Source organism: Xiphophorus maculatus, chromosome 18 (assembly GCF_002775205.1).
Source record: "Xiphophorus maculatus strain JP 163 A chromosome 18, X_maculatus-5.0-male, whole genome shotgun sequence".
Classification (NCBI taxonomy): domain Eukaryota; kingdom Metazoa; phylum Chordata; class Actinopteri; order Cyprinodontiformes; family Poeciliidae; genus Xiphophorus; species Xiphophorus maculatus.
Window position 1 is genome coordinate 8,484,579 of NC_036460.1, and position 19,926 is coordinate 8,504,504.

At 39.1% G+C, this 19,926-nt stretch overlaps 1 protein-coding gene across 5 annotated transcripts in view; it reads right to left on the minus strand.

Annotated features, from left to right (window-relative positions):
* Positions 1 to 19,926, minus strand: part of LOC102233216 (neurobeachin-like) — a 225,499-nt gene that overhangs the window by 11,288 nt on the left and 194,285 nt on the right. For 3 of the 5 annotated variants that reach the window (XM_023351738.1, XM_023351736.1, XM_023351735.1), the window contains 7 exons: positions 19,517 to 19,636; positions 14,670 to 14,822; positions 10,569 to 10,736; positions 3,002 to 3,091; positions 1,091 to 1,283; positions 307 to 378; positions 16 to 171 (listed from right to left, as the gene is read on the minus strand). In XM_023351738.1, the coding sequence (XP_023207506.1) occupies positions 16 to 171; positions 307 to 378; positions 1,091 to 1,283; positions 3,002 to 3,091; positions 10,569 to 10,736; positions 14,670 to 14,822; positions 19,517 to 19,636 (952 nt within the window). The remainder of the gene's footprint in view (positions 1 to 15; positions 172 to 306; positions 379 to 1,090; positions 1,284 to 3,001; positions 3,092 to 10,568; positions 10,737 to 14,669; positions 14,823 to 19,516; positions 19,637 to 19,926) is intronic. The other 2 variants (XM_023351739.1, XM_023351737.1) reach the window with 1 other exon arrangement.

The window sequence follows — 19,926 nt, forward strand, 5'->3', positions numbered from 1 at the left end:
TACACTATAACCTACCTGTCTCAGAGGAGTACACACGGAAGCTCTTGTCCCAGAAGCCACACACCAGGATGTAGCGGTTGTCAGCTGTCACCACAAAACAGTGTGTGGTGATTTGGATGCTTTGGTCCACTAGGTCTGTGATCTGACGCTTGTTGCTGCCAGTACTGTTGGCTGAGAGGAACACACAAAAAGAAAAACAGTACCGTACCTGAGGTGTAGCGCCTTTTTTCTAAAATAGACATAAAGGACAAATATTTATGTCCTTTTCTAGTTAGAAGTTGTGTATTCTCCTTTGAGCTCACTCACCAACCAGAGAATCCATCTCTATAGGGAGATGATGGGCCTGTTCCAGAGAATAGCCTGGTGCTCCTCGGAGACCTGGATTCATGTAAGCATACGTGCATACAGATTTACAATTTCACATTCATACACAGTCAAGCAGCCATTCATTCATATTTTTTCATGATCATTTATGTCTTACTAGACTTTTCATTTCCACTGTCAAATGTCATTTCATTTATGTGAAACCATTTTGATTCAGGGATATGTCTAAAATTACAGAAACCTTATTATCATTCTTATTTCAAAAAGTGAGACCACATTTCCTTCCTCTCCAACAGGATGGTCAGGGCGCTGCAGCTGTGTTCATTAAGGGCAACCGCACACTGTGTACTCTTTGGTCTCGAGTGCTACGTATTTTCTGCAGTGACAGATGGAAACGTGTGAGGAGAATGTGGTGCAGTTGTGGCCTAATTTCCTAGTAACCATTGCTTTGACCCTTTGACCCCGAGGTGAGGCTTGTTCGTAGGGAGGGGCTCCGTGGGTAATGTTGTTCACACATGTCTGAAAAGGAACATGTGGAAACACTCATAGTCAGCTTACCTGGAAGGTGCTAGTCGCTCTCATAGACAGCTTGCAACAAGTCTATCATGAGCAGTGGGAAGGTTTCTTGTGTGACTGTGATGAAGTGATTTTACAGGACCTCTGCTGTGGTAGGTATCACATGTGGTGTGCCACATTCCCCCTACCCACCCATCAGCATATGTCTGTGTTTGAACCTCTAGCACCTCCAGACATCCACTTCGCTCACCAACAGTGTTGTGCCATCGATTGACGGCAAATAAGCGGCTGCAGGTGACGGTGACCACGGCTGGTATAGTGAGATGGGGCAGGGTGTTGGCAGCCACATGCGTAACCGGCGAATTGGATGGAAACTTTAACACCATGATGACGTCCTGCTGCATCTGGTCCTTGAACATGAGAGGACTCTGCGGAAGGAAACACTATTGAGTAGAAGAGAGAAAAGACAAAAATATGGGGGGAAAAAATGGAGGCGTCATGATGGATGAGGACGATGACGGTTGAGAACATGAAAGGAGGGCACAGAAAAGATGACAAGAAGAGGTATGAAATTATGTAAGAAAAGAATGGAAGAAGAATTAGTGTGGAAGAAAAAAAAACAACGTTCAGACACAAAGGAGAACTTCATGCAACATCCCCATTTGGCAATTAGACAAAGGATTACACCAAGAGGAGGCAAAGAAAGCTGGAGACACAGGAGATGGTTGATACAGAAACATGCATCAGAAAAGTCCAGCCTTTTTCACATAAAATAAAGAAAATAAGAAAGAATTTGGATTAAGGTTTTGTAGCTGATTTTGTTTTGAATTGTAAAATAGTTAAAATTTGATCATTTCTTCTGCATGTGTAGAAGAAATTAACAACCTGTAATATTTTGAGGGTGAACTACTTTTCGTACTACTGTGCAGATGAATAGAGTGGACTTAAATTAATAAAATTGTTTTATAATCAACTCAGCAGGCATTGGATGTTATTCAAAAGTAAAAGTAACAAAAAAATTCATTTTTCATCATGTGACTATCACATAAGATATTGAGCCACAACCTTCAATATCTTTATTTCAACTTTTTGTTGTTATGTAATTAAAAAGAAGACAGAAAATGATACATAGCTTTCAAAATTTAAGACACTTGATAATCTAAAATTTGTGGTCTGTCTATATGTTCAGATTAGATGAGTAGCATGTGAACATAAATTTTAAGTTATGACAAAACATTTTAAAAGGTTTTAGGTAGGGATGCACTAACGTGAAAATTTGATACCCGATATTAATATTGTTGTTATTCCCGATAACCATATTTAATGATATTATATACATATCTTTGCCTATCCCCTGCTGGGATGAATAAAGTAATTCTTCTTCTTCTTCTTCTTAACATCACGAAAAATAATGACTACACCACTAACATTTTTTCTCTGCTGAACATACGCAAATCCTAAAACATATACACAAATGGCAGCAAGAAGAAAATAAACGTTGGTTGTTGGGATCAATCCACTTCTACTTACTGTGCAACTCTTTCATAGAGGCAAGATTGTTAGGCAGTTAGTTTTGTTGGAATGTGTTTAGGGGTACCATAGTAAAAAGGGGTTTTGAGTCTTATTTGTAAGCTACTTATAAAATCATCATGTACTTTCCTCCCTCTTCATAATAATGCTCTTACTAAGTGTTGGTTCATTAAAAAAATACCAATAAAATGCTGTTCACTGCCATATGTGATTGTTACGTGACAAAATGTGAAAAAGTTAAAGGTTTTATTTTTGTTTGTTTGCTTCTGCAAGGCACTATACATAAATGTAATTGGAAAAACATGACTTTTACACCAGTAGGGAGCAGTGTTCTCATTAAACTTCACTACTTTCGAAAATGACCAGTTAAGATACACCACAGAATACTGGTCGTAATAACTGTTAGTTAAACAGAGGCTGTGTGACTACACAAGATAAAAATAAAATATTTAACTGCTGTTAAGAAGAAAAAAAAAAGGTTGAAAGAATGCCAAGTTGGAAATCATCTTTCACAAACTTATTACTGCTTGTAAACACAGAGCAAAATATAGAAGGTCTACCCAGCCTCCCTGAAGCACACACACACATCCAGAGGTGCAGTGAAGGTTCCCAGCATGCTCACTGTTCTCACCAGGTGCATGGCGGAGCTGCGTGGAGGATGTGGCTCGATAAGCAACTGAGATGGCGTCTGTCCAAAGCTCTGGATCTGCGCCTCTGTGGCCTGCGGGAGAGAGCGAGAGAGTGAGAGAGTGGCTGTCACAATCAATATGCATCAAAGTGATGGGTCAATGCGTTACTTGACAATGCAAGCAAATCCTAACTCAGCCGTGCCTCTGAGGAAGGGGGGAGGCAAAGGGAAAGGGGTGCACTCCCAATCCGCCTGGGTGCTCCCCCTTCCCCCTCTGCCTGCAGAGTCATCCAAGTGTTAGTGTGGAAGAGACAAGCCTTTTCCTATTAACATGCTTCAGTTAACCATTCCCCATTTCCAGGAGCAGGGGCCCCAACTGCACAAACGTTAACCTGGAGTGACATCCAGATAGAACTGCAGCAGGCCAGCGTGCTTTTAGATGTTATTGTACTTGAAACAAAGCACAAATGCATGTGTGTATAGTCATACACACACACACACACGCCAACACGCCACCACACAAGATAGACTTTGTGAGTTAGGTAAAGGTACTACCTCAATGAAGGATGATTTATGGAGGAGAAACTATGAGAACAACAGGGAGAAAACACAACTGAAGTCAGATAATGAACAGTGAAAAAAAAGAACACCACCACAAGAATCTGAGCTCTTCTATTTTTAGAAAACAAACTTGGGAAAAAAAGACAAAAGAGCTTCTCTGCTTGCAACAAGAGACAAAAAAAAAAAAAACTAAACAGAAGCAGTAAGAGCTGCTGAGCTTGACTGAAAGCGTGGCACTCTAAGGTGGAGGTGATTGATGTGACTGAAGCCTTTTCCACCATCAGAAGAGCTTGTAGATGTCCATCAATGCCACTGTGCACAATAAAACATACATCGTTCAGCCTTTCGTCTGCCCTCCCGACTGCCTGTGTGACTGGCCCTCATTTTCCTGCCCCTGTACACACCACTCACTATCAAAAAGGACCCATTGGGTAGCAAATGCCACAGTCAGAGACGTGGCGCAGGGCTTTTGGAGGTGATGCCGAATTAGGACAGGCCACCTGCGAGGCACACAGTCGCCCCCAACACCGCCTGGTCACTTCAGATCTTTCACGGCTCCAAAAAAGGCAATGTCCACACTGGTGAGCGCTGTCATGCAGCAATGAAAGTTTCTTGTGAGCTGGTTTGCACATTTGGGAAGCATTAAACGTTAGCGTGTTTTTTACAACAAAGTCTGCCAAGTAACTGAGGCAACTGACATTATGGGTATTTAAGGTTAGGTTCAGGGTCAAGGTGTCTGTTCAAATAAAGAAACTCGATCCATAGACCATAAAGTCTGAGATAGCTGTCATGTGGAAAACATCAAATTACTCATAATGATGAAAACTGGGCTGCTGAACGATGATAGTCTTGAAGCATATTATTTTTCAAAGGAATCTTTGGCTAGTTTTCTTTACATTTGAGTTCTTTTGTGAGGATTTACGTAGTTGAAGGTTAAAACATTGATATGTTATTTCACAAGCTGATCAAAACACATCAATATTTCTCAGTCACTTGGACACTGATCCCCAGAGATGGATGACAAAAACATGTCTGTATTCCACTCTGAGGTACTATAACTAAACAGGCAAGTCATTAGTTCATGTCATTAAAGGCTTTGCTGTTTGGCTGAGAAGTGGATCACTACAACCATTTAGATTATTTTCCCTCCAAGCAAAAGCTGCCTTGCTTGGGTGAGCACATGACATTCCTCATAACAATATGTTCTCCTGTCTAAGGGTGTTTTCATATCCGATAGTCCGGTAGCCTCAGTTCGATTGGAGACCAGAATTGCAACATTTGTAAAATTTTCAGATGGTGAAGTTCACCTCCACACTGCACTGTGTCAAACAAACCAAACCCTTTTAAAAAACCTGTTCACCCCCTCGGCTGTGTTGGCGCTGCAAGAAGACCTACTGAAAGAAATGACACGAAAACTTTTGAAGATGACACTGAGCCCAACTTCCTTCTTCATAAAATGTAAATAGAAATTGAATGGCGACAGATTTTAGCAGTTGTAGGATTTATCTTTTGTATTTGGTCTAGTGCCATTACTCCGTCTAGTACTAGACTCTCCTGTTTTTGGAGTGGTCTAGTCATTGATATTCACACATGCATTCAGAGTTCACCCCAGTCGAACCAGGACATTTTTAGGTGGATCAGCGTTTGCTTTTTTGGTGTGCGCATTCACACCTCCCCAGGGGCGCAACTCCATATTTTTGAGGTGGATGCGAACATATCTTCGGCGCCCCCCCATATATCGAATGATGACTGAGGCCTGCTCTTGCTTTGAAATATCAGGTGTGCAGTCCAGTTCCACTGCAAAGTACTTAGAGGACTTGATCTTGGCAGATATTTTACTCAAAACACACTCTGATATTGAATCTAAAAATTCATTCTGAGTGCACCATGTCAGATATCCAGTGGTTTGTTTGGAGGCAGCCTTTCTAAGATGCTCTGCCAGTGTTACATCATATCGCGCTATGAGCTCAAGGATTCCCAGAAAATTTCCATTTTTAGGATTTCCTAACTGAGAATTTTTCCCCCTTAGTGGCAAGTTTCTCTCTGCAAGGAAAAGTATGCAGTCGATAACTCTAGTCAACACACTTCTCCAGTGTGCTTTTTCAGCTGCCATGGTTTTCTGCAGTTCACTATCAATAGTTTTACCTAGGCGTAAGCGAGATGCCATTTCTTTCCACGTCAGATAAGCATTTATGTGAGAACTACTGGTTTCATGGTGCTTCCGTGTTTTTGAAAGACATCGCCAGTTATTATACCCCTCCACAAGGCATGTGTCAAGAACTTTAGCTTCACCAAAAAGCTTACATGCAAAACAATAGACTCTGTTAGTATTTTTAGAATACAGTAACCAATCTCGTTCAACTTTCTCTCCATTAGACAGTAAACGAAAACAGTATGCTTTGGAAAAACACCTCTTATTCTTCTCTGATCCTGGATATGGACCATCAGAAACTTTCTGTGGGCCATTTACAACCATACACTGCCTAAATGTGTCCCCCATTTTGTGTGGTAAAGGCCACTCCTTGTTGGATAACAGTTACTGATTGGACATTACATCTGATCTGACTTATCAGATACATCACAACACCACTGTAGTGGTATTGAATAAGACATTTAAAATCAAGTGTCCCCCTGCCAAAAAGGTTGGTAAAATAGGTCACCAACCTTTTTGAGTTTAAGGGCTTTAGTGACTCTGATGACTAATTTGTCTGATACACGCATGAACTTGAACAACTCATCTTTAATTAAAGAATCCATAATACATATGAGTGAAAAAATGCACCCAGGAGGGCTAAGTGTTGGACCATAGCTGGGCACTGCCGCCACAGCAGCTTTAGCTTTCCTGTGTTAATATTTCGGTCATTCTTACTTAGTGCGCGGTTATGTGTCTGTGACAATTTTATGTATCAGATATTCATAGAAATACAAAACAAATCGCGTCCCTTAATGGTTTAATAGGGGAGGCAACTTTTAACAGCAAATATGGGACGATTCCGTATTAGGCTAGCTGCTAGCTTTAGCTAACTTGATTATTTACAACCCTCCTGTCCTGCTAATACACTGACGGTACTTACCTACTATCTTTCAACCACATTGAAAGGCTTTTTTTCATCCCGCCAACATCTTTATCCTTCTCCCTTTTCCTGTTTTGCGCCCCGGACAGCTTTTTTTCTGCCGCTCCATTTTGTCAAGTGCACTACGAGTGGTAGTCTAAAATTAAAAAAAAAAAAAAACGCGCCTGCGTACTCTTAGGGGCGCGTGCACAGCCACCTGCATGGGAAGGGAGAGCGACAGGAGGGGAGGTGAAGGAGCAGAGGGGCGCCTAATCAGTGCTGTTCCCCTGTTATTGATCATTTCATTCTGTTAATTATAGAAAATGTCAACAAGAAAAAAACATTTTTCGAGACGGGGTTTTGGCGCCCCCTCTAGTGCAGCGCCCCTATGCGTTGCATACCCTGCATACCCACTTTTTGCGCCACTGCACCTCCCCAAACAACCTGGACTTTCTAGGCAAATTAACTAGAGTTTGAGTAAAGCAGACCAAGTAGGGTTAGTGTGCACCTGATGATGCACCTTAAACATCATTCTTTGGTGATGAAAGAAACACAAAGTAAGAGGTGGCAGGTCTTCAGTCAGCTGTGTAATCCCCAAAGTAGTAATAAAGGCTACATCTCAGCAAAATCTAATATAACTTACATTCATTTATTTCTCTTAATTTTGATAATCATGGCCTACAGCTAATTCCAAACCCGAAAGCCAGTGTTTGATTTCTAAAATAATGTGAATCGTACATAAGATCAATAAAATAAATGTTTTCTTGTTTGTTTTTTTTGAGAAATGTCATATAATAGGTTAAGGCTAACTATAAAAGGAGCTTGTCTAACAAACTGACTGTGTCCACAAATTCTGAATGTATGTTCAGTGAAACAGAAAAAGGTGCAGATGCAACCAAGAAAATTCCACTGCTATTTTTAAACAAGATGTAACATCTACCCACAATAACAGCAGAACCACTGTGTGGTTTATGGACCGTGGTATTACTGTCTGAATCGGTCAACAAACTAACCTGACCTAAACCTCACTGAGGGACACAATAATGTGTTAAGCTACATTTTTGACTTGAATTACTGAGATAAATCAACGTTTTTTCAATGACCTTTTATTTTATTGGGACTGACCTGTACATGTAGGATGATCTACTAGTATCACTCTCCAGAGCACACATGCAGCAACACAAAAGCAAACATTCCCTTGTGCAGAAAGGTGAGATCATTTTGAATCATTGAAGACCAGAAATGGCAGCTACAAATTTGGAGCAAGCTTTTTGACCTTTTGACAGAGGTCAAAGACAACACAGCAAATTATTTCCAATAATTTGGCTTTTAGGGAACAAAAACATTTTATACAAGAAAAAAAAATCACTTACCAGAGAAATCGCATAAAGGAATGTACAGCAGCTGTGCTAGTTTCCTATGTAATGACACTCTTTACATGTCAACAGAAATCTGCTTCAGACAATCTTGTCATGAATGTAATCCTGAAGTAAAACAAAGAGTTGCCCTGAAGCTTTTTTCTTAAGTGATTACTTGAGAATGGACATCTATATGACTTTAAGTGAGAGCAAATATGTCTCAAACAATTTGTCCATGGGTAAGTGCCTGTGTCTAATCCTGCTTTCATCACATATAATGGGAATTAAAATCTTTATGATACGTGATAGAGACAGTAATGCAAACCATTTGAACATTTGTATTTCATCAACATCAGAATATCAAGGTGAAATCAATTTAAGGAATGTCAACAAGCTCAAAGGCTGTCAGAAGCTTGCTGCAGCAAACTTTGGTGTCTTTGTTGATGCAGAGGTGGCAGGAGGGGCAGTGGCAGGAGGAGCAATAGAGTTCCACTGATGAATAATTTGTCTGTTTACTTGTGAGTGACACAGTGGGGTCTGAATCAAGGGGTTGCTGTCATGTTTTTCCATAAGAAAAGGGTGTCAGGAGAGGCATCACAGCGAAGGATTGCTGTTCCGGCAGCATGCCCAGAAGAGCTGTCACTGTTCCTCAACCACAGACCAGAGGCCTGGCAGCATGTCAGGAAGTGTCATCATTTTCATCTGACACGCACAAGGAAATTATCTCTCGTGACCTCTAATTTCTTGACGTTTCAAATGCCTTAATTGTTGTGACTAATGCCAGGTCGGCAGTTTCACCTGTCAGGCCCTGGATGAATCAATACCAGGAGTCAATCATCACATATCAACAAATCTTGGTGAGACGAACACTCGGCACACTTCCACCTCATTGACTCATCCAAGCAGGTAACACAATAACCTGGGAGGGGGGAGTAGTAGAAGTAATTAGTAAACTCTGATTGAAATAAATAGAAAATACATGCATACATTGAGCAATATTAGTATCCTATAGTTTCATAAAATTATTCTACTTTAACTGTACTATATCCTCTATCTCTGCGGGATTCAAATTAAAGTGAAATCAGATGTTTTTAGAATGCAAAATAAAATCAACTTGTAAATGCCAAACACAACATACAGAAAATTATTTGAAAAATATCAATTCTGTCACAAATGAGCTTCAGAAATAGGCTAGAATGGCTCATTCAACATTAGATTCTGTTAATAATGGCCATACTTTGGCACACACTTACTATTAAAACAGCAGGAATGTTTACAAAATTGTATTTTTGGAACATATGTATACAGCAAATGCATAAGCTCTCTAAGGTAATAAATATTGTGTGCTTCAACAACGTATTTTTATGTTTCTATGTGTCATTTTATTTTGTTGTCAACATTACACCTCAAGGTGACCTAATTAAGTAATTAACCATGATTTTTTTTTCTTTTCTTTTAAATAATTGTTTTTTTTATATAATATCTGACAGGTTTTTAATTTCAAGGGCAAAGAAAAGTAAAAATAAAAATGATAATGTAAAATAAAATAAAAAAAGTTAAATATGAAATATAATGAATTACCAAAGCTGGACAGTTTGTCTTAATTAGTGCTCATCATATAAAAAAAAAAAAAAAACTTCATTTAGAAGATCCAGTTTCTGGCACAATTAAATCCAGATCTCACACTTTCAGCTATGTGAGCATAATTAGGGACTCTAAATATCTGACTTCCTAATGTGAGACTAACTAAGAGTACTGTCACCCCTCAAAGTAACAACTGTGACAGCAGAAGACAGCTAAAAACCTTCCAGTCTGAAGGAAAATAAACAAGGCATCGTCAAAACTATTTCCTGAAATAACACAAACCAAACCTTTCACAATATGGTTTGGTAATTAGATGAGCCAAATCTTCTGCAGGTGATTTGCATAGTGGTCACTTGATAAATAAAGGCGCCCCTGAAAGTGACAGTATATAAATGAGTTGTTTTGCAGACAGCAGATGGTGAATATCACAGGGAGAGGAGAGCTCACACTGGAAAGTGCCACAAAGCATGCCAGCTGCTGCAGTCTTTGGTCCCCTTTCCCTTTGCAATTATGCAAACAGAACAATCCACCTAATAGTCACTGAGTTAATTTGTTAAAATAAGAGGATTATGTCATGCATCTATTCATTGAGTGATTGCTTGTGACTGATCAAAGAGCTCGGACAGATATTTTGACCTGATTAGGAAAAGCAACATTCAGTATATTCCACAATAAGGGGGTTGAAATATGATGTTAACAAGATCAAAAATGTATTTGAAATGATATTCAAAGAAAACGACTTCACTGAACAGCAGAATTAAAATCTCATGTCAACAAAAATGACTCCAATCTTGTAGTAAACATGCAGAGTCAGCAACCCTGACAGATTATCCTACGGGTTAGACTTGCATCACATATTAATTGACTGACAGATGCACGATATGAACGCTCCAGGAACTGCAAGGCATGTCTGAACAAATACACACAGGAAGTTGCATGCATGGTGAGTAAGAGAGTAGGTGGCTTCATCACCGTGAGAATATGTATGTGTGTGTCTGTCTCCATGAGCGTTACCTCTCTGAGCAAAGGGTCAGCAATACTTTCCAAGCTGACGGAGCCCTCATAAGTCAGGTGGTGAAATACGTTGAGGGCACGCACAGCTTCTGGCCCTCGCTGCTTGTAGCCGAAAATAAGGTCAATCCACTGATGCAGCTGACATGACACAAACTCGCTTTCCAGGGCCTGTCAGAGGAGCACAGGGCAATTAGAGGTGAGAGGCACCCCAGGAACACAAAGCACTGGAGCCAAAAGTCACAAGGCAAACTCAACTTAAAACACAAACAGAGTAGAGATAATTCCTGAAAAAATGGTCTAAGTCTTTTTTTTTTTTTGCCAAAAGTAAAATTTTTGGCAAATTTATCTTGTTGCAACCTCCCCACCCCCCAATTATTTTTATTTGTTTGGTTTTCTTTGCCAAAATCACATTTTGTGACTTAGTAAGGTGACAATTTGATATTGCACAAATATGACCAAGCAGAAAATTAAATCCTAGTCACAGACACTTCAAACAATGCTATAAAGCAAAAAGATTGGGTGAAAATGTAATGCAGTCAATCTGATGGTGTAGACATTTATGTTATATTCACACCCCTTAAGCCTTCTCCTATTTGTTTCAAATTTCAATGTAGTTAATGGGTATTATATGCTATAGACCAACACAAAATAGCACAAAATTCTGATGTAAATTTTTTTTTTTAAAGTAAAATTCTGAAATATGTGGGTGCTATTAATGATGGAAGATTCCCCCTTCACTTCATTTGAGAAGAGCTTTACCTATAATAACATCAACAACTCTAAACATATAACTGTAGTTAAAACAGAATGGTTAAGAGTGAAGCGTATTCATGTGTTAAAAGGATAACTTCAATGTCCACACCTAAGTCAACAGAGAATCTGTGGCAAGATTTGAAAATGTTTGCTCACAGTTGCTCTCTATCCAGTCTACGTGAATTTGTGCTAATTGGAGAAGAAAAATGGCCAAACCTTAAAGCTTCTGGTCTGTGTGTGCTAACTTGGAACAAACACATCCAAAAAGGCATACTCCTGGTAATGCAGCAGAAGGTGCTTGCTTCAAGTATCCCCTCAGTTTTCCAAGTTTTATTGTAAAACAAAATAAATGGAAAACTATATGTACTTTTCCTTTCATTCACATTTATGTTCAGAATGTTATGTTGGTCTGTTAAATAAAATATGTTGAATGTTTTGGGGGTTTTATATTAAAAAATCCAAGAAGTTAAAGGAGAATGAAGAATTTTGCAAGGAGCTGTAACCTGCAAAATGCATCATATTCACAACCCCACTCACGACATGCAGAATTTAAAAAAAAAATATGCTCACAGTCCTGCTTTTCACCCATACAGTGCATACACTGTATAAGGAAATGAGCCAGTGGGATGAAATACATCAACTTAGGTGCCTCACTGACTTAGTGAGATTTAGCAGCCATGGCCAAAACAAACTGGCACCAAGAGGACGAAGGAAAACAAAGAAAGAAATCATTTGGGAAAGCACCGTTTCAGCTAACTTTACACAGCGTCCTCAATCTTAACAGAAAAGGAGCAGAATAGCAAATTATGAAAATGAAAACTGTGACATGCCTCTTAAAGCATCTTTATGGAAATATCAAAAACAAGTGGAGAAATCTTAGTGTGTGCTGCTTTTGCTTCTATTGTTGCTGCTTTTCGTCCTTCAGTTTTGAAACTCTACAGTAAAGGGAACAATCATTGTGAACTCAAAAAGGCTTTGTGGAAGAGTAAAACTAAGGATCAATAATTAACCTAGTGGAGGGAAGCTATTATATTTCTTTTCATGAGTTATTATTTTTTCTTATTGTTCCAGCTTATCTTTGTGATCTAAATAGACTGTGGAGCTGCTGCTCAGACAAAGCAAAAAGGGTAGAAGTGTCTTTTTTTATTCATCTGCACAAAACAGAAAATACACAAACAAGCAAAATTTGAAGAAATTCAACTTCTTCGGAAAGATTTCCCAAAAGATATAAATATATTATTGTCTCTGAGAAATAGACGGTAACAAAACAATTTAAAGCACATTTCCTAGAGGGGAATTTTATGGATTTAGCTTGCAGTACAGAGTCCAGCTGTATCATTAGGTTAGGGTTATGTAACTTAACCACAGAAAAATAACTGCCGTTTTATCATACTGTAGGTTAAATGGAGATATTTGCCTTAATTTAACAATCTTACAAAGGACAATCTTCCCATCACACTTATCTCTTCACTTACCACAGTCTCCTCATGGAGACAAAGAAATTCCCTTATTAATACCGAGATCAAACACACTTTAAAACTAACTGCAGATTTAAAAACACAAAAGGGAAGAATTATTGCTTTAGTGGAAAAACAAGCTAGATTTCTTGTGGGAGGATTGGAGAGAGATTCTATGTATAATTTAAGAAAGCTCATTACAAATCTACAGCACCTATAGAAAACATGCAATGGGGGTCGGAGCATTGTTCCACAGCGTGCTACAACATAATTCCCATGCAGGCAGAGGTGAAGCTTTGAAAGAGAAATTTACACTCCTCCCCTCACGTCAGGAATAACAGCCATTACCAACAAAGCCTGCTTGAGCTCACAGAGGCAGAGTTTGCCACAGGGCATATCACGACAATTGAAAGTGGCACATGCAAAGATGGGAAGTGGGAGGAGGAGGAAGGGAGGGAGAAAAAAGAAACAGAGAAAGGAGGGAAGAAAAAAGAGAGACAGAGAAAGGGATGCAAGTCCAGAAGATTCACCGACAGAAGAGGAAATAAATGTGGGCTAGATGGGAAAAAAGAACAAAAGAAAGCAAAAATAGAAGAACTGCACAACGATTCTTTTAAACAGTTTAAAAATCCAAGGTAACGTCAGGCATGTTTATCCCATCAACATGACAACATTTCCACTGCAGTCGTTCTTTCTCTTCCATTCAACCGCCTTTTCTGTTTAGGTGATGCAGACATGCCATTAACAATTTTTCATTTTCCCCGTTCCTCCCCCCACTCCCCTGGTGTACACGCCTGATGGAGCACAACCAGGCAGCGTGGGTTGAGCTTGGGGAAAGGTCACCTGCATAAGACCAGCCAAACTCTGCCACTCTTGCTGAAAAGGTCAAGAGTGTTCCTATGGCGTCCTTCTACTTCAGGTCCAAAAACACAGCGGCCCCTAACCTCAGGGTATATTGTTTCTGCCCAGCTGTGTTGCAGAAGTTGCTTTGCTTTTATAGAGGAAGTCGGTCATTATGCCTAAATTAGAAAGCAGAGGCATATTAAAATCTTTTACTGGGAATATAAGGTACATTTTTGCTGCCTTGCTCCACCTTTGGCACAAAGTAGTCACAGTTGTTTGACTTGTTAAACATGAGCGTGCTACATACTATGAAAAGAGTTTAAATATTAAACAGTGGGAATCAAATTTCTATTTGTAATATTAATTGCTTTTTTCGCAAAGCTGTAAAAAGACAATAGGACATTTTGTTTACCTTTGCTGACCCATAAGCAGGATTGTTCATATTTGTATATTGAGTCATTTGCGACCAAAATCCTATAGTTCTGCAGTGTATATCAAGCTGTTTATCAAGTAGCCTTTGTGTGTAGTGTTTGTGTTAATGCAGAAAGCAGATTTGCTGAGTTTCTGCACTAAGTCATTTGAGACTAAAGGAAAAACTGAGTTTATCTGATGGCAACAAATGACCCTGATTTGCTGTTTTGGTGCTGTATACCTGAAACCTGTTGGAAGTTGGGAGTCCCATGCTGTGGACTGTGTTTAAACACACAGACTCAGACATAAAGACCTTTGCCCCCTACCCAAGTGATGGGGCCCCGCTTCATAAAGGGTAGCATTATAAGATAAAATTGCCCTTAGCCCTCTCCTCTAGCGACATTGTAGGAACTCTGGATGGAGAGATGGTACCGAATAATGAGTTTAATAATCCACGATTTGGACAAGACATTATAAGGAAAGGTTAGAGGGTAACAATTGAGTATTAATTATTATAGAATTAAAATTGTTAAATTGATCACAGCTGTTGAATGCCAACAGATAAGTATGGAACAGGAAAAAGACGCTGTGTTTAAACTCCTGTGGAGTTTAAAAAGCCAGTGCTCGTAATGCTTACCATCCTGTTTATCCGAACAAAGTCTTCAGGCTTCTTGGCCCAGGCTGGCAAGTCCACATCACAGATCATGGTTCCATCTTCCCTCATTCCTAAATGGTAGCCATTGCTGTTAACAAACATCTCTGGGAGATAGTAGAACTCGGGAATCAATTCCTAAAGAAGAGAAATGTATATATAATATTACAGGGGTGATTCTGAAGGCCTGAAAACAAATATGTCTGTGCATATAAAGATGGAAAAGGGAAGAAAAAAACATAAGAAACAATCTCACTGAGATGAAGTGAAAATTCAAGGGGAAAGGTAACACAAACAAACTGAACAGCAGGCCATGAAAGGGTCGTTGAGTGGTGCTAGTCCCGTTATTCCAGGCAGAGGTGTTAGGTGTGTTAAATGAAACTGGAACTGAGTTGGGTTTTTCTCTCTAGTCTCTAGGTTCTTGTGATGGGGTCAGGACCCTGCTGTGGAGGGGAAGTGAGCTTGGTAAAAGAGCTCTTAATGTAAAGCCGAGTGTGATTTACACTCAAGGGGAGAGCAAATATTGACCTGAGCTTTGAGACAACACGCTTCCCAACAGGATTTTCTGTTGTACTTAAACAAGAGCAAATCCCATATGTTTGACAGTTTCTTGGAAAATTCATAACCCATTGAATTTTTTTGCCACATTTTTCTCACTGTGACCACAAACATTTGTAGGTTTTATTTATATTTTATGTGATAAACCAACACAAGTTGATAAATACATGTGAAGTGGAAGAAAATTAATAAATGATTACTAAATTATTTGGTAAATAAACATGTGATCTGCATTAGTGCTTATACATGGTAGAACCACCCTTTGCTGCTTATACATCCGCATTTCATTTTGTTATATCTCTTACATCTTTGTGAATCCAGAGGCTGAAACCTTTGTTCATTCTTCTCTGCAAAACAGTTCTAGTTTAATCAGACTGGATGGACAGCATCTGTGAACATCGGTTTTCATCTTGATACAGATCCCCCAATAAATTTACATAAATATGTTTTGATCTAAACCATAAAATTACGACTCTGGATATTTTAGGGATATTTTCCTTTTGTAATGTGAAACTCCACCACATTAGGAATGGTGTGGCAACCTCTCACAGGTTTTCTTCCAGCATTGCCATATTTGGCTCCATCTAAATTCTTATCAGTCCTAACCAGCTTCTCTGCCTCAGCTGAAGAAAGGCCTGCATAATGTATGATGCTACCCACACTATGTTTTACCATGGGGATGGTCAGTTAGCTGTAATAGTTAGTTGGAATTTCTGTCACACAGTGTTTTGTACATGCACAAAAAGGACAAGCTTGGTCTCACAAAACTAGAGAATCTTCTTCCATATCTTAGCAATGTCCCATACGTAGATTGTGTCAATATGCAACAACACGTCTTATCACTTTCTTTTAGCTATGACTTTCTTCTTGCCTCTATATCACTAGTGACAGATTTAAGGCACTACATCAAATTGTCCTGTTGACAGGTTCTCCCATCTAAGCCATGAATTTCTGCAGCTCCTTCAGATTTACCAAGGGACGCTTGTTTCTGAGATTAATGCTCCTCCAGCTGGTCTGTCCGATGGATAGTTATATCTTGTTAGTTTTGAAGCTCTCCAACATTTTTCCAAATTCCAATTAATTGAATTTTGCTCCTCATGCCAAAGGTTTTGGTTATTGGTACTCTCAGAATAGTTATACCGACACTAAACTACAGATATGTCTACTCAGTTCACCAATTAGCTGACTTCTGAAGATAATGGTAATGATGAAAAACAAATCATTTTCCTGCCACTCCACAATTATGCATTACAAGTTTAAGTAGTATGAATACTTTTGTAAGCCATACTGTCTTTAATTTTAAATTTCATGTTAACAATTTTAATACTGCAGCATGGTTAAAATGGAATGCAGTTTAACCAGACAGACTGTCCAGGAAAGGTTAATTAAAATATAGAAATAAAGGAGACAGCACTTATGCATCATCCATTTTGATCCTTTACCCTCTTGATCTAAGAAGGGATAAAGGAGTAGAACCTTTGCACAATCAGGCATAAGCACTTTAGGAATGTAAGTCTTTCACCCTGTTCTCATTAGATGCATAGAAAACTTTAAGAATAATTGTCTTTCTCTCAGGCTGAGCTTATCAAGGCAGTACCTTAGCTCCTCTAATTCTCTTTATTTTATCAAAGCAGCATTTGTCAGATTCAGTGGTAATAAAGACTTTGATCCTGCCTATGGGAAACTTACTGTTTAGAGCTTTTAGGTGCCCATAAATCATTTGGTTTTCAGACAGTGAGTTGCCATGACATGGTACAGGCCAATAAGACTACTGGTCTGCTGTTGGTCAAATTTCACCCTCTGCACATGACAGAAAAAGGAGTAAAAAAAAAGAAAGAAAAAAACATAATCTGTGTTTCCTTCTTTTCTTCCACACACACATAAGCACACTTTCCCTCTGCTTTTTTTGGTTGTAAACTTGCTGCTGTAACTCACTGCCAAACTGTTAAAACTGCCAGCTCTGCTTTCAAGCCACCCTCCCATGGTAGCCATTAATTCTGCAACAGCATTGTAATGGGCTAACAAGTCAATCACTCAAGCCTACATTGCTTTACACTGTGTCACCTTAATGACATGTTTGTCAAAATCTGTCACCAGGAGAGTGCTGCTGGATACCTTCAGACAACACACTGGCAGTTTGTGTGTGTGTTTCCGTGTGTGTGGATTTGTCCCCGGTACTTTAAAGAAAAGTCTATCTCTGTTTTTTCAATGGGGAGCTGTGCCAGCATAACTTGACTGCATGTTCATACAGACATAAATGAAAGGTATGGAAGAGAATTTACATAAATTACAGTGTTTTCAGGAAGGAGAGATTCTTTTATCAGGGGTGTTTCCATTTGACTTGCTCCTTTAAGGGGTCATCCCCATCAGGAGCTCAGCGTCCCTTGGCCTTGTCATCATTACTACAGGAGGAGGCTGGGGTTAATGAAAGAGAGACCCCGGTAAAAACAAGCTCCCTTTAAATCAGAGGCCCAATGGACTGCTCAGTGGTCTGGCTCAGACCACTGAGCTTAACCCTGTAAGCTGACTACTTTTATCTCTTTCCCACTTTGGTGGATTTGTATCCAATTTTGGGGGTAATTTTGTATCTGGCTATATCATTGGTGATGCTCTTTATGTATATTAAATATATATTATAGAGGGTATATAAAGTACATATATATTAAAATTTTATGTTTATATATATCCATCCATCCATCCATTTTCTAACACCCTTGTCCCCTAGTGGTGCTGGTGCCCATCTCCAGCTAACGTTCCGGGCGAGAGGCGGGGTCACCTGGACAGGTCGCCAGTCTGTCGCAGTTTATATGTATCCATAAACATGAAATGCTGTAACTTTTCCACATTAAATCTATAAAATGTATTGTATTTTAAAAGTAGCACATTTATGATAAAGTTATGTCCGTAACAGATTTTCTTACCTGAACTGTGAATTTTTGCAGCTGCTTTAGAGTTAAAATGGGCCTCTTTGATGTTTTTTTAAATAACACTCTAATTGCCAAGCTTGTGATAGTTCAGGTACATCTACATGTATTGGTGGTTTTGCAGTTGTGTCACACACTATGTCTGCTTTAAATTTCTCTAAAGGGGTGAATACAAACGCATGACACACTTTTCAGATTGTTATTTTAAAGAAATTAAAGCAATTAATTGTTGTTTTTTATATACTTCTGTTGGCATAGCTTGCAAAATATATTTGGGTGGTAGCTATATGAAAAGTTCAAAAGTAAAAATTCTAGGTATTCTCTTAGGTATTCCCAGGTTTTTTCTATTTGCGATAGGCTGTGGTCCTGAACATCATTGAATACCGGGCTAACAAGAAGCTAACATAGTGCCATTACATGCAGCTTGCCCATGCTACAAACCATGAGTAACCCAAACCAAGTAGCTCTTGTGTAATATTTCCGTTTTTCTATTAAATTATGAAACCCTTTTAGGAATACTGCACTGTCCTTCAAAGTACAATGCCTCTAATAGTTTAGCAACCATCTTACGTGTGTAAAAACAAATGCATGCAGACGTGCAAGTGGCCAAAAGTAGACAGTATTTGTTAACAGGGTGGTGTTTGACTATCTAGTCGTTCAGCGTCTTGCAGTGTTATACCTCTTCCTCACATGGATTGCTGGTTTTCCCCCTGATCCCAGCAAGTAAAAGCCCTGTCTGTACATAAAAGACTACATTTTAAATAGCTTTTGTCATTAATGCTTTATTAATTGCCTGAGGCAACACTATCCTACGCAGGGTGTGCTAGAAATATATGACACTTTGAGGTCAGTGCGTATCCCTGCTGCGCGTTATGCAGTGGGCAAAATGGAGGCAAATCAGCAGGGTTCAGCGTTTTTGAGTGCGTGCACAGAGAATCTGTAGAGAGAGAGGGCTTTGTTTTTCTTTCAGATTCAGCCTTTGTTCAAGAACAGTCTACCTCTGAAATAGTTTGCTTTTTGCATGAGATAAATCAAACATGCATAGAGTATGTGCACTCTGTGGGGTTGTGATTTCTTTTTGTTTAGATAAGACATTTATAATTAATGGGATGTTATTTATTTGTATAGTCTTGAGAGCTTTACTGAGGAAGGAAAGCAGGTTTGTAATTCTGCATGCATTTTAACAGCAGATGTAGAAAACAAAGTATTGCTACATCATTTTGTTATTTTCAGGGTTGAACTTTGTCTCAAAGCCAAACCACTGAACCACATCGATACACAAACACAAACACATGATGGTTCTGCAGTTGCAAGGGTAAAGCATACATCCTGCACTGTTATATTTCTCACTTTTACATCCGACGTGTCTCTTTGACAGTTTCTCCAAGAGCGTGTGATGGCAGAAAATGTGCGATCAGGATGGTCGAATTTGTTATCGTTGGCACCGAGGAAGAACGTGGTGAAGGGCTCCTACAGAGAACGAAAATGAGACATCAATTCAATTGAAGCTCAAATGGAAAAAGACAACAGTTTTCCCACTTTCTTGACATGTTGACTACCACGGCATGACATGCTTGCTGAAAACGAAACGTAATTTTTCAAAACAGACAATTGCCCACTTATTCAAAATATCTGCACTAGTTTTTCTTGTTATTTCTCCCAGCTGAACAGCAGCAAATAGCTCTGAAATAATTAACTGTATTAAGATCTGAAGAAAAAGAACTATTGTGATCTTTCTGAGAGCAGCATATAATAAAGTT